Source organism: Leptodactylus fuscus, chromosome 3, assembly GCF_031893055.1.
Source record: "Leptodactylus fuscus isolate aLepFus1 chromosome 3, aLepFus1.hap2, whole genome shotgun sequence".
Classification (NCBI taxonomy): domain Eukaryota; kingdom Metazoa; phylum Chordata; class Amphibia; order Anura; family Leptodactylidae; genus Leptodactylus; species Leptodactylus fuscus.
Window position 1 is genome coordinate 22,886,598 of NC_134267.1, and position 25,686 is coordinate 22,912,283.

Genomic DNA, 25,686 nt, shown 5'->3' on the forward strand with positions numbered 1-25,686 from the left:
CAGGTTATACCGTCTGTACATATATATTATATACAGTGTATACCCAGGTTATACCAGCTGTACATATATAATTATATACAGTATATACCCAGGTTATATTGGCTGTACATATAGAATTATATACAGGAGATACCCAGGTTATACCGGCTGTACATATATATTATATACAGGAGATACCCAGGTTATACCAGCTGTACATATATATTATATACAGGAGATACCCAGGTTATACCAGCTGTACATATATATTATATACAGGAGATACCCAGGTTATACCAGCTGTACATATATAATTATATACAGGAGATACCCAGGTTATACCCGCTAGACATACATATTATATACAGGAGATACCCAGGTTATACCAGCAGGCTCCATATCCCTATATATATGTATATGAGTGGTTTTCGGTTTCCTGTACAATCCTTATATATTTCTCATTATTTCTGACTATAATATTTTCCAGTACGGATCTATGTGACATCTGGAAACTTTTAATGTCGCAGTCCTGACCTCCTTCCCCGCAGTTACGTGCGTCTCGGAGGGCGCCGCCTTGTAAAATATACCGCACTATATCCTGTCCTCCTGACTTCTACTTCCTGTTGAGCCGTAGGAAAAATGAAAATCCAACGTCAACTGGGAGCAGGTTGTACTTTCCACTCGGTAAATGTTCCGAAACGTTCCACCTCCGCTGTACAGCTACCACCTGGACCGTTGTAGGATACACGACCTCCGCTATAGTCCGGGTATAGGACTTCTGGAAAAGAAACATCTACAGGACAGGAGCACGGATACGCGTTCCAGTCTGAATTATGCCACAAATCTCTCGCAAACTTTTTTTTTGCAGTCTTAACCTTTGGCAATGCAGAGCAGCGAGCCTAGGGTACCCATTTATAGGGTCACTGATCCCTTATACAATTCCTATGGATGGGTAACGTATATGGATATCCATAGGGCAGGGTCTATAGATAGGGGATAAGTGTCCATAACAGCACAACCCCCTTAAGTCAGTGTATTCACAAGAGTACAGACCAGTGCTCCTCTATACATGTCCCGCATTGTCCTGGGTGACAGACAGTTACTTATACAGCAGATTCTCCTCTACTTACTGTGTGCAGTATAGGTCAGCTAGTCTCCATCCGCCAGCTCAGCCAAGCTACAAATACAACATACAGAGGGGAAAACTGCCAAAACTGCAGAATATATATCCTATAATGACCAGATATAATGATACTCCTCATGTACACACTACAGCTTATCCTTATACAAATATGCTTTAGCAATGGGTTACATGTTAGTACAACTTGTGAACACTAGAGGGCACTGTGGAATAAAACAATTAGGCGACTAATTACTGTATATTCTATTATTCTGATGCGGTGTTTTGGGGATGTATACTACCAGTAGTATATCCGGTATGACAGGTGCCGACTCTGACTTGTTACAGTGTATTACAACCCCTGATGTTTTTGGTGTATTTCCTGAGAACTAAATGGTTTTAGGGAGTGCAGGGACCCCAATGATCAGCTGCTATACAGATCTATGGATCATCTATTGATCTCAGTGACTGCACCAGGTCCTTGATAGTGATATTTAGGGAGACCCCTCCTCAGCCTGACAATAAAATATCACTTTATTGGGGGCCATACTACAGAAATACACATAGGGGGGGTCTAGTGGTAGCGGACGTTGGTATGGTCAGATCTCAGCATAACCCAATCTATAATGTGCCCAAACTCAACCCTACTGGCAAACTGCAAGCCATTCATGTCTAGGTGAAGGTCTGTAGATTTATATGTTATATACTCAAATAGTATATCACAGACATGGTGTGCACCCGGGGAAGGGTCTCCGCCTGTCTCCATTACCCTGCTACAGTTAATGACATCCTACGAAGGATGACGGCAACGGACATTAATAACGATAGTCCTCCTTCCCCCTCTATATAGTCCCCAGTAAGTCTCCTTCCCACTCTGGCAGCCATATAGTCCTCTAAAAGCCCCCACTGTTCCTGAGAAATTGGTGCTATTAGTGTCAGTACCCAATATACTAAGTAGGTAGGTCGTCCATGTCTACCTGCTCCAATCCAAGACCACCCACCAACGGTGACGCCACCGTACATCGCAATCCTTCCTGTTACTGCCTCTCGCCCCTCCTAGAAAAGTGTGAATGAATAGACAACTGGGTGTTAACTTCCCCCCATGACAATGGAGCATGTCCTCGCACAGTCTTTTCAAGGTCAGGGTAGGTAGTGACACTCCTTCAAGTGGTAACGCCCAGTTGTTCATTTACTTGTATGTTTTCAGGAGGAATAACAGAGGGACTACACAACGTAGATATTCCAAAAAAAATTACATATAAGCCGCAAAAAATTTAAATAACCTGAATAGAAAACAAAATTACCAAAAGTGTGTCTGGTTCCGAACCAGGAAAAACGGCCTGGTCATGAAATGGTTAAGATGGCGAGATATCAGAGTGAAGTATGCACACGGTTATCTCTGAAGGATAATGCGCTCCCCAGGGATTCGGCTGCCTTTGTCACCCCCCTCAGCAGTCAGACCCTTACCTACCCTGCGGTAGAAGACAGACTTTTTTATTTTTTTTTAAGGCATGAGTCCTTTTAACAATAAGGGGTGTAGATTTCGGCACAGCTTTACCGCTCATAAATACCTTTTCTCCTTACACACATGACGCTTGTCATACAAAGACCCCAATGGTTTGCACAGAAGGCGTAAGTTCATATAAAATTTAGCCCACTCCTCTTTTACTACTTTGACGCACTGGTCCTTATTTAACTATGGGGTATGGCCCCCATTACTCCTATACTATAAGTCAGTGATGACGAACTTGTGGCACTCAGAGCCCTCTCTGTGGGCACCCATCTGTGGAGCAGATTATACTGTGTGGGGGCCGCTGTGGAGCAGATTGTACTGTGTGGGGGCCACTGTGGAGCAGATTATACTGTGTGGGGGCCACTGTGGAGCAGATTATACAGTGTGGGGGCCACTGTGGAGCAGATTATACTGTGTGGGGGCCGCTGTGGAGCAGATTATACTGTGTGGGAGCCACAGTGGAGCAGATTATACAGTGTAGGAGCCACTGTGGAACAGATTATACTGTGTGGGGGCCACTGTGGAGCAGATTGTACTGTGTGGGGGCCACTGTGGAGCAGATTATACTGTGTGGGGGCCACTGTGGAGCAGATTATACTGTGTGGGGGCCACTGTGGAGCAGATTATACTGTGTGGGGGCCACTGTGGAGCAGATTATACTGTGTGGGGGCCACTGTGGAGCAGATTATACTGTGTGGGGGCCACTGTGGAGCAGATTATACCACGTTGGAGCCACAGTGGAGCAGATTATACTGTGTGGGAGCCACTGGGGAGCAGATTATACTGTGTGGGAGCCACTGTGGAGCAGATTATACTGGGTGGAAGTCACTGTGAAGCAGATTATACCGTGTGGGAGCCACAGTGGAGCAGATTATACAGTGTAGGAGCCACTGTGGAACAGATTATACTGTGTGGGGGCCACTGTGGAGCAGATTGTACTGTGTGGGGGCCACTGTGGAGCAGATTATACTGTGTGGGGGCCACTGTGGAGCAGATTATACTGTGTGGGGGCCACTGTGGAGCAGATTATACTGTGTGGGGGCCACTGTGGAGCAGATTATACTGTGTGGGGGCCACTGTGGAGCAGATTATACCACGTTGGAGCCACAGTGGAGCAGATTATACTGTGTGGGAGCCACTGGGGAGCAGATTATACTGTGTGGGAGCCACTGTGGAGCAGATTATACTGGGTGGAAGTCACTGTGAAGCAGATTATACCGTGTGGGAGCCCTTCACTATTTATATCACACAGTGTCTGTTTTATATGTGATACTAGGACAGATCATAATAACACTGCAGGGTCACGATAAAACAGATTTGTGCAATGTAATAGTGCACATTAATTGTTCAAAATTATACCAAATGCAGTACAAAGTTGTTCATATAGAGAGAGTTTTGGGTTGCAGTTTGGGCACTTGGTCTCCAAAAGGTTCATCATCACTGCTATCGGTGGTGAACGCCTAGTCCTCAGAAGGGCTGAGGGATTCAGTGGTCATCAACGACGGCAGATACACCTATATACCGGAGACACACATATATACCCCTAGAGGTCGTATAATCAGTAATATTTGGTTATAACCCCCCTGAGGCTAATGCTGGGGGTCACCTCTCTATGAAATCTTTCCAGCGGGCAATGCCGATTGTTCTAGCAGGACGAGTCGCCCTCTACAGGTCACGGGACTTGCACCTTCCTACAGCCCCTTTGGCCTATCCCCGGCCCATAACATCACATCCATCAGATAATGGCGGACATCCTCTATTCTCTTCCCCGTCACCTCGGATCCCGGGAGATTTATGTTCCCATTACGCAGCTAATCCACCTCGAGCGCTCTGTGTAATATATCGCAGTCACCGCTCCATCCGGACGCTTTTATTTTTGCAGACTTAGAAAGCAGATTTCATTCCTGCGACTATATTTGCCGTCCTATTTTTAGAATAAAATAATGTTCGCCGCTCGGTTCTACTCTCCCCCGAGGATCGGCGACTGCCAAGAACCAAAATTAATTCACACGAAAGCCACCGAGGGATGAAAGTTGTCATTGAAACAAAGATTTTCTGCTGAAGCATGTAAACACGATCCCTGGGCTGACTGTGAGGAAAACAGGCGGCCGGCTTTTATTTTTACATCTTCCCCCTTGGAGATTGGAGACGTCCTGAGGACGAGGGTCTTGTGTTTGGGCCACCTCTAACCTGAGATGGAAATTTACGGCTCTTCCATTTGACCCCGTACCCTCCGCCCCTCGATTTATCTGGACGAGTCCCGGGTACATTGTGTCCAATGTGAGACCAAGTAATTCACGAGCAAAACAAACCTCTAGGTCGGAAACTTTCCCATAAACTATGGGGGAGATTTATCAACCAGAGGCTGGCGAAGAGGGACACGTGAGATTGCGGGACGTTGTTTGTCCCCGTAAGGCGCTTTCCCTGCCCCACTGTGCGAATGTGAGAAGAGCCGAGTGGGCCAGAGACGACATATTCGATAATGAAGAAGTCGAAGCCTCTGTTCCCTATGCCTGTCAGACCCTATAAGGCCGGCGTAGAATACACCAGTCTCGAGAAATCTGCCCCATTGCCCTTCAATTCCTCCTTTGTAACTTGTCGACATCTAGATATTGAAAACGAGAACAAATCTAAGATTTGTCACAGCTGAGAGTTTGTTACAATTGTCACCAGTCTACAAAAAAAACCTCAGCATCACTATAAAGATAGCAGAACAAAAAACCATCGTCTTATACTATATCTACTTCCAATGTCAGGGAGACTCACAAGGAGAGCCAAATTACCTCCTCTAATACTCTGTGCTGCTGACACCATTCCCACCATCTCATCAACTGATCAACAACAACAAATGTATCGAGTGGACAACGAAACCACCCAGATTACCAAGATCCCAAATACTTCTGGTCACAGTGTCATGTATAGGAGACACGTACCTTCTCTAAGACGGTGCACAATAAAAGTAAAACCCGTAGTACGAGGGTGCAGGACGTAGTCATACTTCTCCAGAGCGTTCTTCTCAGCAAAATCATGGCTGCGAGCTTTAGTGTTTTCTGAAAGAAAAGAAAACTGGAGTTAATTCTTATCAGTTCAACATTAATTACCCAAACTTAACATCCTGCGTTATACTCCAGAGCTGCGCTCACTATTCTGCTGGTACAGTCCCTGTGTACATATATTACATTACTTATCCTGTACTGATCCTGAGTTACATCCTGTATTATACTCCAGAGCTGTAATGTAATGTAATGTAATGTAATGTAATGTATGTACACAATGGCTGTACCAGCAGAATAGTGAGCGCAGCTCTGGAGTATAATACAGGATGTAACTCAGGATCAGTACAGGATAAGTAATGTAATGTATGTACACAGTGACTGTACCAGCAGAATTGTGAGCACAGCTCTGGAGTATAATACAGGATAAGTAATGTAATGTATGTACACAGTGACTGCACCAGCAGAATAGTGAGCGCAGCTCTGGAGTATAATACAGGATGTAACTCAGGATCAGTACAGGATAAGTAATGTAATGTATGTACCCAGTGACTGTACCAGCAGAATAGTGAGCGCAGCTCTGGAGTATAATACAGAATGTAACTCAGGATCAGTACAGGATAAGTAATGTAATGTATGTATACAGTGACTGTACCAGCAGAATAGTGAGCGCAGCTCTGGAGTATAATACAGGATAAGTAATGTAATGTATGTACACAGTGACTGTACCAGCAGAATAGTGAGCGCAGCTCTGGGGTATAATACAGGATAAGTAATGTAATGTAACACCATACACTTTTTGTAAACTACAAAATATTGTTCAGAGATGGAGAAGAGCCCGAAACTCTACTTTACCCATTAGATTGTGTTAGCCAAGCCGAGAGCTCTACAATAACAGAATATTGCGTCCTAGCGCTATGATTTGTTCCGGATTACTGCGCCCTTTCATTCAGCATGTTCTTGTTTGGCAGGTTCGGCTCCGGAACACAACAAAGGTCAGTAGCTAATTCGCTCATTCATGAGAAGCAGTGGGTTGCATCTTATGACGTGCACAATGCTGCAGTTTGCTACTGGCATAATGTCGATAACCGTACTATGGTGATTAATGGCAGATTGTGCCAACAGCCGCGAAACAACGGAAAACGCTTGTCCTTGTCCAACACGGAGATGCGGCGTCGGATCCAACCAGGCAAGTAATAAAGAGCGAGACAAACTTCATATATTCCATGACAACTTTCCGTTGACATGTTTGTAAATTATATAATCATTTCCGTGCCCCAGATGCTGCAGAACCTCATAATACACACCGCAGCTGCTGCGGAACCTCATAATGCACACCTCAGCTGCTGCAGAACCTCATAATACACACCTCAGCTGCTGCAGAACCTCATAATACACACCTCAGCTGCTGCAGAACCTCATAATACACATCTTAGTTGCTGCAGAACCTCATAATACACACCTCAGCTGCTGCAGAACCTCATAATACACACCTCAGCTGCTGCAGAACCTCATAATACACACCTCAGCTGCTGCAGAACCTCATAATACACACCTCAGCTGCTGCAGAACCTCATAATACACATCTTAGTTGCTGCAGAACCTCATAATACACATCTTAGTTGCTGCAGAACCTCATAATACACACCTCAGCTGTTACAGAACCTCATAATACACACCTCAGCTGCTGCAGAACCTCATAATACACACCTCAACTGCTGCAGAACCTCATAATGCACACCTCAGCTGCTGCAGAACCTCATAATACACACCTCAGCTGCTGCAGAACCTCATAATGCACACCTCAGCTGCTGCAGAACCTCATAATGCACACCTCAGCTGCTGCAGAACCTCATAATACACACCTCAGCTGTTACAGAACCTCATAATACACATCTCAGCTGCTGCAGCACCTCATAATACACACCTCAGCTGCTGCAGAACATCATAATGCACACCTCAGCTGTTACAGAACCTCATAATACACACCATAGCTGCTGCAGAACCTCATAATACACACCTCAGCTGCTGCAGAACCTCATAATACACACCTCAGCTGCTGCAGAACCTCATAATGCACACCTCAGCTGCTGCAGAACCTCATAATACACACCGCAGCTGCTGCGAAACCTCATAATACACACCGCAGCTGCTGCGGAACCTCATAATGCACACCTCAGCTGCTGCGGAACCTCATAATACACACCTCAGCTGCTGCAGAACCTCATAATACACACCTCAGCTGCTGCAGAACCTCATAATACACACCTCAACTGCTGCAGAACCTCATAATGCACACCTCAGCTGCTGCAGAACCTCATAATACACACCTCAACTGCTGCAGAACGTCATAATGCACACCTCAGCTGCTGCAGAACCTCATAATACACACCTCAACTGCTGCAGAACGTCATAATGCACACCTCAGCTGCTGCAGAACCTCATAATACACACCTCAGCTGCTGCAGAACCTCATAATACACACCTCAGCTGTTACAGAACCTCATAATACACATCTCAGCTGCTGCAGCACCTCATAATACACACCTCAGCTGCTGCAGAACCTCATAATACACACCTCAGCTGTTACAGAACCTCATAATACACACCTCAGCTGCTGCAGAACCTCATAATACACACCTCAGCTGCTGCAGAACCTCATAATACACATCTTAGTTGCTGCAGAACCTCATAATACACACCTCAGCTGCTGCGGAACCTCATAATACACACTTCAGCTGCTGCAGAACCTCATAATACACATCCTAGTTGCTGCAGAACCTCATAATACACACCTCAGCTGCTGGTGCAGAACCTCATAATGCACACCTCAGCTGCTGCAGAACCTCATAATGCACACCTCAGCTGCTGCAGAACCTCATAATACACACCGCAGCTGCTGCGGAACCTCATAATACACACCGCAGCTGCTGCGGAACCTCATAATACACACCTCAGCTGTTACAGAACCTCATAATACACACCTCAGCTGCTGCAGAACCTCATAATGCACACCTCAGCTGCTGCAGAACCTCATAATACACACCTCAGCTGTTACAGAACCTCATAATGCACATCTCAGCTGCTGCAGCACCTCATAATACACACCTCAGCTGCTGCAGAACATCATAATGCACACCTCAGCTGTTACAGAACCTCATAATACACACCATAGCTGCTGCAGAACCTCATAATACACACCTCAGCTGCTGCAGAACCTCATAATACACACCTCAGCTGCTGCAGAACCTCATAATGCACACCTCAGCTGCTGCAGAACCTCATAATACACACCGCAGCTGCTGCGGAACCTCATAATACACACCGCAGCTGCTGCGGAACCTCATAATGCACACCTCAGCTGCTGCGGAACCTCATAATACACACCTCAGCTGCTGCAGAACCTCATAATACACACCTCAGCTGCTGCAGAACCTCATAATACACACCTCAACTGCTGCAGAACCTCATAATGCACACCTCAGCTGCTGCAGAACCTCATAATACACACCTCAACTGCTGCAGAACGTCATAATGCACACCTCAGCTGCTGCAGAACCTCATAATGCACACCTCAGCTGCTGCAGAACCTCATAATACACACCTCAGCTGTTACAGAACCTCATAATACACATCTCAGCTGCTGCAGCACCTCATAATACACACCTCAGCTGCTGCAGAACCTCATAATACACACCTCAGCTGTTACAGAACCTCATAATACACACCTCAGCTGCTGCAGAACCTCATAATACACACCTCAGCTGCTGCAGAACCTCATAATACACATCTTAGTTGCTGCAGAACCTCATAATACACACCTCAGCTGCTGCGGAACCTCATAATACACACTTCAGCTGCTGCAGAACCTCATAATACACATCCTAGTTGCTGCAGAACCTCATAATACACACCTCAGCTGCTGGTGCAGAACCTCATAATGCACACCTCAGCTGCTGCAGAACCTCATAATGCACACCTCAGCTGCTGCAGAACCTCATAATACACACCGCAGCTGCTGCGGAACCTCATAATACACACCGCAGCTGCTGCGGAACCTCATAATACACACCTCAGCTGTTACAGAACCTCATAATACACACCTCAGCTGCTGCAGAACCTCATAATGCACACCTCAGCTGCTGCAGAACCTCATAATACACACCTCAGCTGTTACAGAACCTCATAATGCACATCTCAGCTGCTGCAGCACCTCATAATACACACCTCAGCTGCTGCAGAACATCATAATGCACACCTCAGCTGTTACAGAACCTCATAATACACACCTCAGCTGCTGCAGAACCTCATAATACACACCTCAGCTGCTGCGGAACCTCATAATACACACCTCAGCTGCTGCAGCGCCTCATAATACACCTCAGCTGCTGCAGAACCTCATAATACACATCTCAGCTGCTGCAGAACCTCATAATATACACCTCAGCTGCTGCAGAACCTCATAATACACACCTCAGCTGCTGCAGAACCTCATAATACACACCTCAGCTGCTGCAGACCTTAAACTGTGTTCATGGTGTTTTATACCAGTCAAGGAATACATGGTGAAAATGAATCTCCCATTTGCTTTCCGAAGAGGTGCTGTAGCAGCTGAAGTGTGAATATTGAGGTTCTGCAGCAGCCGAGTTGCTTACTATGGGGCTACAACAGCTAAGGTCTCTATTGTCAGGATCAATGAGTGATATATAAAGGAACAGATTACATTATTCCATCCATATTAGAATAGTTTGTAAAGAAGAAGTTTATACTAGAAGTGCAGTAAAGACTGACACTCCTACAGACAAACCAGTAGCAGAAATGTAATTGCTGAATAGTATAGATTTATATTTCTCTCAGGGTCTGTGGAAAGTTGGGTGATCCTCTCTGTATGGAGGGGGCAGGAGAGCAGGAAACAACCAAATAGCGGTGATCTATTGTATTATAGCACATGGTGAAGGATCTGCTCTGTACACTGCTTACTCACTCCCGGCCAGCGCGTCTTGAGTCACGAAGTCCTCTGCCGCCTTATTACTCCACAAATCTCCCCAATGTCTCACGTTTGTCTACGTTATTGGAACTTTCCATGAATTTCCGTCGTCATTACTCATAAGGCCGCAGTAACGCAGGTGGAAGAAGAATTATCCGAGAAATAATGATGGAAAGAAAATCCTCCAGAGGAGAGAAGGCGTTTATTGTACGGCGAATTACAGGGACTAGGGACACAGCTGGGACTTAAAGGGATTGTGCAGAATAAGACAAGAGAGTCTGACCGGTGGGGGCAGGGTATCGAGACCCCACTATACAATGAGCACGAATAGGAGATGGCCTATGTTCACGCTGTCCCCATGTAGGTCCAAGATCTAAATTTACTGCAAAGTTCCAAACTGGGGGTCAGAATTCATTTCAGGGCTCTGTTTATGGGGTCAAAATTCACTGCAGGGCTCGGGGACAAGGTTTCAACTAATTTTTGCGGCGTAGACTGGGAATCTGCCTCAAAACCAGCGCCAAATTCCTCCATACCCCAATACTTCTCAAACGTGACGGGTTGTTACAATCGCATCGCTCCGGACTCCCGACATTGTACAGCCTCGCGCAGCCGCTGCCGGAGTGTTCAGTCCACAGAGGATTGCATCGACCTGGATGAAACTGTAACAAATCCTCAGCTGTGAGATGTATATTAGTGTTGTGCAGAGATTTCAGCCTCTGGATGTAAAGAAAGGTTTTCAAGGCCAGAATAATGAAGAGGAAGTGATCGAGAAAGAACATGAAAAGAACTAAGTCATTTTTTTTGGAAACTTGAAATTTAAATCCAGAACGTTAAAAATAGAAGTGAAATCAACCGGAAGAAAGATATAATATATGTATATACAGCGGGGAGAGGAAGTCGTGTCTAGACGAGGGATTCATGTAATCTGCAGAATCAGAAGGAACGAGGAAGGGAGAAAGCAAATGGCAACTGTGATAGAAGAAAATATAAAGCAAGAAACCCCAAATTACCAAAAATACTCCCAGCGTGTAACAGGACAGAATTACTACTGAGAGGTCCGAGAACATCCAATATTGTAGTATATAGGGGTAATATAGAAAGTACAGGAGACCGTCCTGTTCAGGATCCCGAAATAGTTCTATGTTATATCCTGTATTATACTCCAGAGCTGCGCTCACTATTCTGCTGGTGCAGTCACTGTGTACATATATTACATTACTTATCCTGTACTGATCCTGAGTTACATCCTGTATTATACTCCAGAGCTGCACTCACTATTCTGCTGGTGCAGTCACTGTGTACATACATTACATTACTTATCCTGTACTGATCCTGAGTTACATCCTGTATTATACTCCAGAGCTGCGCTCACTATTCTGTTGGTGCAGTCACTGTGTACATATATTACATTACTTATCCTGTACTGATCCTGAGTTACATCCTGTATTATACTCCAGAGCTGCGCTCACTATTCTGCTGGTGCAGTCACTGTGTACATACATTACTTATCCTGTACTGATCCTGAGTTACATCCTGTATTATACTCCAGAGCTGCGCTCACTATTCTGCTGGTGCAGTCACTGTGTACATATATTACATTACTTATCCTGTACTGATCCTGAGTTACATCCTGTATTATACTCCAGAGCTGCGCTCACTATTCTGCTGGTGCAGTCACTGTGTACATATATTACATTACTTATCCTGTACTGATCCTGAGTTACATCCTGTATTATACTCCAGAGCTGCACTCACTATTCTGCTGGTGCAGTCACTGTGTACATACATTACATTACTTATCCTGTACTGATCCTGAGTTACATCCTGTATTATACTCCAGAGCTGCGCTCACTATTCTGCTGGTACAGTCACCGTGTATATACATTACTTATCCTGTACTGATCCTGAGTTACATCCTGTATTATACTCCAGAGCTGCGCTCACTATTCTGCTGGTGCAGTCACCGTGTATATACATTACTTATCCTGTACTGATCCTGAGTTACATCCTGTATTATACTCCAGAGCTGCGCTCACTATTCTGTTGGTTCAGGTGCAATAACAGTTGTGGCAGAGCCATTGCCATTGAAGTGCATCTCCTATGTGTACAGATATGTAGAGGGCCTTTATGTACATATATATATAATTGATGTGTATACATCACCTCCTAACCCCGACAGTCACGCATTTCTCAGCCGATACTTTACATGTCTGTAGTAATTATCACTTAGCCACCATTAAAGCACTATAGATCTAAAAGCAGTCCGCCACTTGGTACGCGTCGTTCTGTCCTAACATTGAAAAAAATCCATTCTGCTCACAGTAACCTGCCTGTAAATAGATAAGTGCCTACGCGTTTCGAGATTTGGCTGCATTTTAATGGATCCGCTGCTCAAGTATTCTAGGAAAATAGCTCGATTCTGGTAAAGTCGTCACGCTTATAACTGTGGGGGCAAAAATACATTTCATGGAAGGTTTTGTTTTTTTTTTTTTTTTTTTGTAGCGCTGTGCAAAATTCATTGGCCACTATTGATTTTTTTTTTGTAGGATAATGCCCCAGTCCTTGATGGTCTTGCATAAAAGAGGGGGTTCATGTTCAATTCCATGGTGGTCTACAATAATTCCATGTTTCATCGTATGCTTAAGCAATGCATTCTTCTTTGGTAGTCTAACGTAAAGTATTATCTTATCTTATAAACCCGATCAGCGTTGGTCTACAGGTTCATATATGAATCCTTTGTGTAAAATTTAATATGGGATAGTCTATGTAAGAGGAAGAGTGAAAGACCTATGGTAGTGACGGGTTCAGGTTTGACTCCCTAGACAATAAGAACAGAGAGACCTGGCCTAGCAGAGCCGCGGCCCTACAATACTGATCCCTGAAGATGAAAGAGTCACATCTGTGAACGGAGAGATCACCCTAATCCAGGTCAGCAGGGGGATTATAATCTGAAGGGTGAGGCTACATCTATAGAGCTCATCTATGTTGTTGTCAACTAAATGTGTCAGATAAGAAAAAAAGTCCATAAAATACATTAAAATCCACAGTAAATACAAGAACATACAATAACATTTATAGAGCTAATATGGCAAATGAAGGGGCTATACCAGACTCCTGTAATGTAATGCTATACAGCCCATATACTGTATTATGGATTAGAGGAGTCAAGTAAGTAACTCAGCTTTTGGACGCCAAATTCTTCATGGTTTTGTTTACCAAATACATACAACAGTACTAAACTATAGAGGCTATAATACTGCTCTGGATAGAAAGATAGAGAGATGGATAGATATGTACAAGAATATAACTACTATAATACTACTCCTATGTACAAGAATATAACTACTATAATACTACTCCTATGTACAAGAATATAACTACTATAATACTGCCCCTATGTACAAGAATATAACTACTATAATACTACCTCCTATGTACAAGAATATAACTACTATAATACTGCTCCTATGTACAAGAATATAACTACTATAATACTGCTCCTATGTACAAGAATATAACTACTATAATACTACCTCCTATGTACAAGAATATAACTACTATAATACTGCTCCTATGTACAAGAATATAACTACTATAATACTGCTCCTATGTACAAGAATATAAATACTATAATACTACCTCCTATGTACAAGAATATAACTACTATAATACTGCCCCCTATGTACAAGAATATAACTACTATAATACTGCTCCTATGTACAAGAATATAACTACTATAATACTGCTCCTATGTACAAGAATATAACTACTATAATACTGCTCCTATGTACAAGAATATAAATACTATAATACTACCTTCTATGTACAAGAATATAACTACTATAATACTACTCCTATGTACAAGAATATAACTACTATAATACTGCTCCTATGTACAAGAATATAAATACTATAATACTACCTCCTATGTACAAGAATATAACTACTATAATACTGCCCCCTATGTACAAGAATATAACTACTATAATACTGCTCCTATGTACAAGAATATAACTACTATAATACTGCTCCTATGTACAAGAATATAACTACTATAATACTATTCCTATGTACAAGAATATAACTACTATAATACTGCTCCTATGTACAAGAATAGAACTACTATAATACTATTCCTATGTACAAGAATATAACTACTATAATACTGCTCCTATGTACAAGAATATAACTACTATAATACTGCTCCTATGTACAAGAATATAACTACTATAATACTGCTCCTATGCACAAGAATATAACTACTATAATACTGCTCCTATGTACAAGAATATAACTACTATAATACTGCTCCTATGTACAAGAATATAACTACTATAATACTGCTCCTATGTACAAGAATATAACTAATATAATACTGCTCCCTATGTACAAGAATATAACTACTATAATACTATCTCCTATGTACAAGAATATAACTACTATAATACTGCTCCTATGTACAACAAGAATATAACTACTATAATACTGCTCCTATGTACAACAAGAATATAACTACTATAATACTTCTCCTATGTACAAGAATATAACTACTATAATACTACTCCTATGTACAAGAATATAACTACTATAATACTACTCCTATGTACAAGAATATAACTACTATAATACTACTCCTATGTACAAGAATATAACTACTATAATACTGCTCCTATGTACAAGAATATAACTACTATAATACTACTCCTATGTACAAGAATATAACTACTATAATACTACTCCTATGTACAAGAATATAACTACTATAATACTATCTCCTATGTACAAGAATATAACTACTATAATACTGCTCCTATGTACAAGAATATAACTACTATAATACTACTCCTATGTACAAGAATATAACTACTATAATACTTCTCCTATGTACAAGAATATAACTACTATAATACTATCTCCTATGTACAAGAATATAACTACTATAATACTGCTCCTATGTACAAGAATATAACTACTATAATACTGCTCCTATGTACAAGGATATAACTACTATAATACTACCTCCTATGTACAAGAATATAACTACTATAATACTACACCTATGTACAAGAATATAACTACTATAATACTACTCCTATGTACAAGAATATAACTACTATAATACTACTCCTATGTACAATAATATAACTACTATAATACTACTCCTATGTACAAGAATATAACTACTATAATACTACTCCTATGTACAAGAATATAACTACTATAATACTACCTCCTATGTACAAGAATATAACTACTATAATACTGCTCCTATATACAAGAATATAACTACTATAATACTGCTCCTATGTACAAGAATATAACTACTATAATACTGCTCCTATGTACAAGAATATAACTAATATAGTATTGTCCCTTATATACTATCTGTATTTTGCTACATATAATGGGATATTTTATGATAAAGTCTTTCGCTCTGAGAGATTCTACTGCAGGATTCTTACGTGAAGTAATTATTTCTCATGTCCATTCCCCGGCCTGACTAGTGCCAAACATTATTAATAAACTTGTCATCTTTACTTAAGTGCAGACATTTACAGGATGACGACTTTCGGATGTTTCTTCTCCTCCTGCCAATCTCATTCTTTCTACCTCGGTCACAGTCGATCTGCAAAATGTTCATCAACACAATTTTGTCCCTGTCATAGGACAATCTCTGCTTCTTCTTAATTTGCTCCTCAGCCTCCATTTTCTGATTTTGGGACAACATGTACAGTTTGGCGTTCTAGGAGTAACCGCCAGCTGGCAAGTAACTTCATGACCGGTGAGAGGTCCCGTTGTCCTCCAAAATCATTGTGTGTGTACAAAATCTGGAAATCTTGTTGGACCGAGGACGTCCCGGCAGTAGCCTTAACAAAACACACATTTCATCTTCTCGAGTTTGTGTTGGAACGACTTGAGAGATGTATGAAGATACAAATGCGGTTGGAGCAGCTTTATAAAAACTTCCCTCCTTTGAAGTGGATGATAAAGACACGAGACAAGTTGTTTCTAACCCCAGATGCTTCCTAGACTCTACTTTGAGACGTTTCACTTGGAACAACCCCGTATGATGTTAACAGAAGCATGAGAAAATATCCCAAAAATAATAAGAATTGTAAAGACATTTTTGAAGAAATATTTTGGGTGAGAATCAAAAATTAGTAAAGTTCACACCACATAAACATTCATAGGGCTCCTGGCAGTACTTGCCAAAACAAAAAGTGGTGATTTGTTTGACCATTAGGACAACCCCAGAAGCCTTTATTCACTGGGCATGGGTGGGCCTTGCATTACATTTTCACTGGGCATGGGTGGGCCTTGCATCACGTCTTCACTGGGCATGGGTGGGCCTTGCATCATGTCTTCACTGGGCATGGGTGAGCCTTGCATCATATATTCAATGGGCATGGGTAGGCCTTGCATCATGTCTTCACTGGGAATGGGTGGGCCTTGCATCACGTCTTCATTGGGCATGGGTGGGCCTTGCATCACGTCTTCATTGAGCATGGGTTGGCCTTGCATCACGTCTTCGGTGGGCATGGGTGGGCCTGGCCATAACGTCTTCACTGCACTTGGGTGGGACTTGCACCATGTCTTCACTGGGCATGGGTGGCCCTTGCATCACATCTTCACTGGGCATGGGTGGGCCTTGCATCACGTCTTCATTGAGCATGGGTTGGCCTTGCATCACGTCTTCACTGGGCATGGGTGGGCCTTGCATCACGTCTTCACTGGGCATGGGTGGGCCTTGCATCACGTCTTCACTGGGCATGGGTGGGCCTTGCATCATGTCTTCACTGGGCATGGGTGGGCCTTGCATCATGTCTTCACTGGGCATGGGTGGGCCTTGCATCACGTCTTCACTGGGCATGGGTTGGCCTTGCATCACATCTTCACTGGGCATGAGTATATCTAATGCTCAATGTGGGATGCTCAATGAGAGCCAAATCACAAGTTGTGTTCTACAGAAATTAGAAAGGTCAATGGTAATAATGTTATGGCCCAATCCATTGTAATGTGAACATGGTCTAGACAAGGGAGAGAGTGGAGAATTATATAACCATCTTCAGCCTATGAACAAAGGTTCTTCACCTGAGACATTTTTCTGTCTCAAAAAATCCCAATAGACATATTACATCTAGCCAGAGGACTGGAATCCACAAGGTCAAGGTGTTCTGTGGTCAGACTACGGCCAAGATGTCAGAAGACGATGCTATTAATCCAGTCCAGTGTGGCCTCCATGGATTGGACTTGTGTCCCGGAATTTTTCCACTGTAAAGTTGTTCTTCTGTAGGATCGAAGATCAGACCAGACAGGCTAGCATTCCCACCACCCCAACAATGAGTCTCGAATGCCCTTGACCCTGTTGCTGGTTGCCCAGTTGTCCTTCCTTGGACCAGTTCTGGTTGGCACTAGCCTCAACATACCAGGGAAGTCACACTAGATCTACCATTCTAGAGATACGCTGTCCCTTTTGTCAGCATCACAAATGGGCCCTTGCCAGCTTCTCACGCTTGCGCATTTTATCTTCTTTCCAACACATCTACTGTAATAACTGACTGTTCAGTTGGTGTGAATCCCACTCCATGAGAGGCGCCATGGTCATGAAATAACCAGTGCTATTCCCTTCATCTGTCAGGGCTTTCAATATAATGGTTATTCAACTTAAACCCTTGAAGGTTTGGGCATACATTGATACAATCACCATGTCTAAAGTCCCACCAATCTGAAGTGACCAATGGTCTCAAAATGTCATGGGTAAAACTGAGGCAACATCGTGTGGGCATTGGCCGTTGTAGGCGTTTGTCACCACCTGAGACACACGTGAACCAAGTTTCAATGGCCGAGAGGAAGATGTCGATGGACAGCCATTTTGCTCTGCCTCTGCCCAGCAGGAGGGGTCTGTGACTACAATGGCCAGAAAGGACAAGTCGCCATACAATGCCATACAACCACCACTGGCTGAAGCAATTGGCTACAGTGTACTTAAAGGGAAAGGAGCGAAACCTAGTTGTCCGGGTGGATGGTGTCCAGCCCAACCAAACAGCATATGGCGGCAGTGTCTACATACTAATATACACCATCACAGCCATAATACTATCGGATACAGATTACCAGGCCAATTTTTCAGTCTTTCTGGTCTATAAATACAAGCAGTAGCAGACGGACGGTAAGATCCTATTAGGTGATGGGCAGAACTGCTGCGGCAGCACAAGACGATGCGTCATGGGTACGGTAAAAATGTAGGATAGGACGGCACCATGGATAATGAGTCTATTAATAATCCGCTGTTTGCGTTGGCGTCTCCTCTGCCTGCTAATTCCGGGAGACAGGTAGATGCCTAATCCAGTGACGTCGCGTAGAGCCTGTGAGATAATCTTCCCACTCCTTGTCCCAGACAGGACATCCTTCTCCTTCCCTCTCAATGAGCGGTATTATAGATTACTTGTCACTTACGTAAATGGACTTGGCTGTGCGAGCGGAGAATCCTGGCTCGTTCCCTCCTCTCCGCAATGTTTACAAGCCAATAGTGTGCCCGAGCCGCAGGGTTTTGGATAATGCGAAATAAATGAATCTCATGCGACTACGCCCGGCTGTGGCACTGGTGGAGAGCCAAGTGGTCCTATAAATACAGGCCTTTAACTTATAGGTCACCTTGCAGCGAAACTTGGCAGCCGTGATGAATGGGACTGTCACGTTACCCAGAATCCTCTGCATTCAGGCAATTGTGGATACGGCAAGTTAAAAATCAGCAAGCAGAGATCTTACAGGAAGACAACACAGAGCAAAAAGTTGAGGAATGTTTCAATTTACACTGATTAACCCCTTCCTGTTGCAGGAGTTTTTCCAATTTTCATTTTTTTACTCCCCTCCCCTATTTCTCCATTCACAGAGCAATGTGAAGCTTTTTTTCTTTTTTTTTTTCTTTTTTTTATGTAGATGGTGAGCCCCATATAGTGATCACAATGTACATTTTTTTTTTCCCTATCAGTATGTCTTTGGAATATGGGAGGAAATCCACACAAACACAAGGAGAACATACAAACTCCTTGCAGATGTTGTTCCTGGCGGGATTCAAACCCAGGACTCCAGCGCTGCAAGGCTTCAGTGCTAACCAATGTTGCCCCATGAAGGTTTATTTTTTGCAAGACAGATTAAGCTTCATATGGGGTAACATTTAATATCCCATACAATGTACTTGGAAGCTATAAAAAAAAAAAAAAAAAAAAAAAAAAAAAAAAAAAAAAAAAGAAAGGCATGGGAGGAAACTTATAAAAAAAAATAAAAAAAAAATAAAAATTTACAATTACGGTGATACAAAAGGTATATATATTTTTACTATTTTGAACACCTTGATGGCTTTTGACAATTTTTTCAGAAGTGAAATGGTGAAAAAAAAAAAAAGGGTAGTGTTGCTGTTGCTATTTTTTCCCCCCAATATGACGTTCACCGTGCGGGAAAATCTTTTTTCTATGATTGTAGATTTGGAATTTCCAGTCGCGAGGAGGACTAATTTATTTGGGATCTAGAGAAATGGGAGATCCTATATACACTCTGTTGGCCTCACGGACTCCGAGCTCTCTCTCAGTTTTTTTTCCTATCTTTTGGGGTTCCTCAGGTTTCGGTCCTAGGTCCCCTGCTCTTCTCTATCTATACACAGCCCATACTGGACAAACCATCAGCAGATTTGGCTTCCATCTTGCTGATGACCCCCAGCTATATACCTCATCCCGTGACATCAACCCTGCACTACTACACAACACTAGAGACTCTCAGTCTCCTTGCTGTGTCTAACATCATGTCTTCTCTTTATCTTTCAAAAACTGAACTTCTTATGTTCCCTCCATCCACTACCCAACCTAACCCTGATATCTCCATTTCTGTCTGTGGTCTTACTATTACACCGAGGCAGCATGCCCGCTATATGGGGGTTGTATTTGACTCGGATCTCACCTTCACCCCACATATTCAGACACTCAGACGCTCTTGTTACCTGCACCTCAAAAGAATCTCTAGAATTTGCTCTTTTCTCACTATGAAAACATCAAAACCCCTCAATGCTGTTCTGATTCTCGCTCATCTTTACTATTGCAATTCTCTTCCAGTTGTTCTTCCTCTTACTAATCTCTCCTCTATAATCTGTCCTGACCACCCTACATCTCCTCCCTCCTCACTGTCTACCGCCCTAACCGTCCTCTCCGGTTTACCAATGACCTTAGACTTGCATCCTCTCCCACTCCCGTCTCCAGGACTTTTCTCGAGCTGCACCGATGTTCTAGAACACTTTACCCCGGACAATCTGATTAAACCCCAACTACAGCAGTTTCAAACATGTCATAAAGTCAAGTCAAGGGGTTAGTGGGATTGATAAGAAGTGACTGATCCCTGGGACCCCGATTATCATCAGAATGTGGGTCCCTGCGAATTAACCACTTCATGACCGGTCCATTTTGCCTAGGCCATAAATAGACGGATTTACAAGTCTTTTGGCACAAGCAGTTTTGGGGTATTACAACATTATTTTTTGTAACAGAAAATAAAACAAAAATCAATATTTTTTTTTTTTTGCCAGTTTCGCCTGTAACTGAGGGTGATGGATAAGCCCCATAGAAATGAATGGAGTGATGGTCACCCCTACAGATCACAGCTCCATGGGGCCCCCTAGGACCTCTGCTGTAATGACTGCTGGGGGTCCCAGAAACTGAAACCCAACACTCACTGATCCCTGAATATAGGAAAAGTGTCAGTGGTGGGAAATACCTTCCATGGTAGAACTAATCCTGGAATAAAATTCTACGAAAGAATCTTCTAATTGTATCCACTGCAGATAATCCAAACTCATGTGAGCTCAGAACCTGAGATATAAGGAGTCGTTTGTCACCTCTGGGTATGGTCGAGGTCACTGACAGACAAATGGCATCCTGGCACTTCATTCACAAATCTACTAACCTGTCAGATCAGTCCCCTCGGGAAAGATGAGAAGTTGGAGAGGTTCCTTAATGTCACAGAAATAATCCAACATGGCTTCAAAGTGACTCTTATCCTCTTCCCACTTACGACGTATAAAAATGAAGGCAGCGACCTGCATGGCCCAACCTAGAAAAGGACGGAAACCAGAGATTAGTATGGACACCGGACCAGCAGGGGTATAGTCTACTGTTCTTTGTAGTCAGGTATTTAAAGAGGTTCAATTCTTAAAATGCAATTTTTTTGTCCCTACACGTAGGAATTGCCTTAAGAAAGGCTATTCTTCTCCTACCTTTAGATGTCTTCTCCACACTGCCGTTCGGTAGAAATCCCGGTTTTCTTCTGTATGCAGAAGAGTTTTCTCGCAGCACTGGGGGCGGGCCCCAGCGCTCAAACAGCTCTGAGGGCGGTCCCAATGCTGTGAGAGAAATCTCCAGCGCTGCCACTAGCTTCGCCTGGAACGGCCTCTCCCTGTGTCTTCTTCCGGTGCTGGCTTCAAACTTCTTGACATGCGCAGTCGGCTCTGCCGTCGGAGCTAGGGCAGAGCGGACTGTGCATGCTCACGGCAATTTTCCTGTGGCCGCTTACACAGTAAACTGGTGTAAGCGGCCATTTTATTGTGGCTGCTTACACAGTAAGCTGGGGTAAGCGCCCACAAGAAAATGGCCACGGTCATGTGCAGTTGGCTCTGCCCGAGCATGTCTAAAAGTTTGAATCCAGCGCCGGAAGAAGACACAGGGAGAGGCCAATCTAGGTGAAGATAGAGTCGGTGCTGGAGATTTCTCTCGCAGCATTGGGACCGCCCTCAGAGCTGTTTGAGTGCTCGAGACCGCCCCCAGTGCTGTGAGAGAACTCACTTGCATACCGAAGAAAACCCAGTTTTCTACCGAATGGCAGTGCAGAGAAGACAGGTAGGAGAAGAATAGCCTTTCTTAAGGATATTCCTACGTATTAGGTACAAAAAAAATTGTTTTTTAATGATAGGATCGCTTTAATACTGGAAGAAGATGAGAGGGAAATCTCAAAATCTAGAAACACTACTACCTGTATAAACACATAAATATACGGAGTCCTAAATTTACACATAGTATTATAGTAGTTATATTCTTGTACATAGGAGTAGTATTATAGTAGTTATATTCTTGTACATAGGAGCAGTGTTATAGTAGCTATATTCTTGTACATAGGGGCAGTATTATAGTAGTTATATTCTTGTACATAGGGGCAGTATTATAGTAGTTATATTCTTGTACATAGGAGTAGTATTATAGTAGTTATATTCTTGTGTATAGGAGTAGTATTATAGTAGCTATATTCTTGTACATAGGGGCAGTATTATAGTAGTTATATTCTTGTACATAGGAGTAGTATTATAGTAGTTATATTCTTGTGTATAGGAGTAGTATTATAGTAGCTATATTCTTGTACATAGGAGTAGTATTATAGTAGTTATATTCTTGTACATAGGAGTAGTATTATAGTAGTTATATTCTTGTACATAGGAGTAGTATTATAGTAGCTATATTCTTGTACATAGGGGCAGTATTATAGTAGTTATATTCTTGTACATAGGAGTAGTATTATAGTAGTTATATTCTTGTACATAGGAGATAGTATTATAGTAGTTATATTCTTGTACATAGGAGGTAGTATTATAGTAGTTATATTCTTGTACCCAATAGTAGTATTATAGTAGTTATATTCTTGTATATGAGTAGTATTATAGTAGTTATATTCTTGTACCCAATAGTAGTATTATAGTAGTTATATTATTATACATTGGAGCAGTATTATAGTAGTTATATTCCTGTACCTAGGGGGCAGTAATGGAGGCACAGATGCAGTATGAGCTCTGGTTGATGTGGGGTCCTGTGAGGGGTTACTTTGTGATGAAGTACCTGGTAGCAGCAGGTATATGTCATGGAGGAATGCACTGACCACAACACGCTGCATGGCCTCTACCTTATATAGTAACTTTCTGGGATTTCATGGATTTCACGCACTCTTCATTTGACCATTAAAGGTAAAATACGTTCCAGCTGCAATCTAGCAGAACCAGCTGATGACTGCACGAGGGAAGATTGGGGAGGAAAGGGGAAAATCTGCTGGAATTTTGGCATAAAGAAAACAAACAACAAGGGAGAAAGAGAGGAAAACAAGAGAGCGAGGAGAATGAAGAAAGCAAAGAATCTTTCTTAAAGAGACATAACCCTAAAGCTTCTGCACTTTGTATATCTGCTCTGTGTACAGTATATATAGATTCCTATAGTCGGCGTCCATTAGGATTCTGTTCGCTTTACATCCAAGCGTGACTATGGCGGATATTTCAGAAATACCATACCCACTCCCCACAGCTATGTGTGGCGAAACCTGGCAGCAAGTGTTCAGTTTTCCTGCAGTGCCACCACAGGACAAACCAAGTATTACACCGTACCAATTCATATCATTGGGGTGGGTAATGCAGAACAGAACCAGAAGGTCTCTCTATTAACTGGGGGAGTCCTAAACTGGGCAAGTTCTAACCAGTTACTATGATATCATATTATGTCTTAGGATTCATCGCTGTGCTAAGATCTGAAGTGGCTTAGCAGATCTTTGGCTGCTGTCAGTCCATGGAAACGTTCACATATCTGAATCCCCGTCCTGTTATGTCCACCTCGCGCAGACACAGCTTGGTATGAATATACTGTATGACCCTGTACCAAGCTCTGCTGCACTCCTCTGTTTTCATTCCCTGACAGCAAACAGAGATAGTGAGGTTCAATAAGGACAGCCCCAGTTTATGGCACAAGGAGTGCGCTCACTTGGCATCTTAAGGAACAGTAATTCTCTGCAGCTCTTGGCCGGTGTCCCCGTATAACAAGATCGGAAACAGAGCCCCGCGCCTCACATCCTGTGTTTTCTACATCTGTCACCTGAGTTCTACTTAAGACAAAATGGATTACAAACGCGGCCGGACTCTGGAGATGGGAGAGGAGCCGAGGAGAAAGCCCCGCCGGCCAGGGACGTGCTCAGTCTCAAATTTAAAGACGACGGACGCGAAAACACACAACTAAAGGGATCATGGGAAATTGTAAAATCTATTTGGTTTTATTACAGATTTTACAATATTACATATTCTAGTTCATGGTTTATAACATTGAAAGTATTAAAGGATCAGCCGATGTATAAAATAACCTTACACGGCCCGCCCCTATAAATATGAAGGCGTGTGTATAAATGGGTTATGTGAATGACAAGGAAACATTAACAAAGCCACGTACCGAATCCTGGGATGCCTTTAAGACTGGATTTGAGGCAGATTTTTTCCAGCCTGAGGTAACTGTATCGTAATAAGCAATTCCATAAGAACATCCAGTCCAGTCTGGTGCGATGGTTCATTATTATAACGCTCCTTTCTCCCGGAATAAAACCATCTCCGGTTATAACCACTTTGGCGCCAAATACCAACTCCAGCAAAGCCTGAAGCAGAAGGAAGACAGAAAAGATTATAGCTATAATAAGACAGGTGATATATAGCTATAATATGTATAATCAGTCACTGTATCCATACTGTACATTACAATACTTCTATACATCATGTACTCCAGAGCTGCACTCACTATTCTGCTGGTATAGTCACTGTGTACATACATTACATTACTTATCCTGAGTTACATCCTGTATTATACTCCAGAGCTGCACTCACTATTCTGCTGGTACAATCACTGTGTACATACATTACATTACTTATCCTGTATTATACTCCAGAGCTGCGCTCACTATTCTGCTGGTGCAGTCACTGTGTACATACATTAAATTACTTATCCTGTACTGATCCTGAGTTACATCCTGTATTATACTCCAGAGCTGCACTCACTATTCTGCTGGTACAGTCACTGTGTACATACATTACATTACTTATCCTGTACTGATCCTGAGTTACATCCTGTATTATACTCCAGAGCTGCGCTCACTATTCTGCTGGTACAGTCACTGTGTACATACATTACATTACTTATCCTGTATTATACTCCAGAGCTGCGCTCACTATTCTGCTGGTGCAGTCACTGTGTACATACATTACATTACTTATCCTGTATTATACTCCAGAGCTGCGCTCACTATTCTGCTGGTATAGTCACTG

General features: G+C 42.8%; 2 protein-coding genes across 2 annotated transcripts in view; one reads left to right on the forward strand and one right to left on the reverse strand.

Annotated features, from left to right (window-relative positions):
• The window catches only part of LOC142196879 (calpain-13-like), a 347,930-nt gene that overhangs the window by 301,114 nt on the left and 21,130 nt on the right, over window positions 1-25,686 (forward strand). The window lies entirely within an intron of this gene.
• The window catches only part of LCLAT1 (lysocardiolipin acyltransferase 1), a 66,650-nt gene that overhangs the window by 31,458 nt on the left and 9,506 nt on the right, over window positions 1-25,686 (reverse strand). Inside the window, exons 3-5 of the mRNA XM_075267242.1 lie at window positions 24,824-25,022; window positions 21,543-21,689; window positions 5,546-5,662 (exon numbers count right to left, since the gene is read on the reverse strand). Coding sequence (XP_075123343.1) covers window positions 5,546-5,662; window positions 21,543-21,689; window positions 24,824-25,022 — 463 coding nt within the window. The remainder of the gene's footprint in view (window positions 1-5,545; window positions 5,663-21,542; window positions 21,690-24,823; window positions 25,023-25,686) is intronic.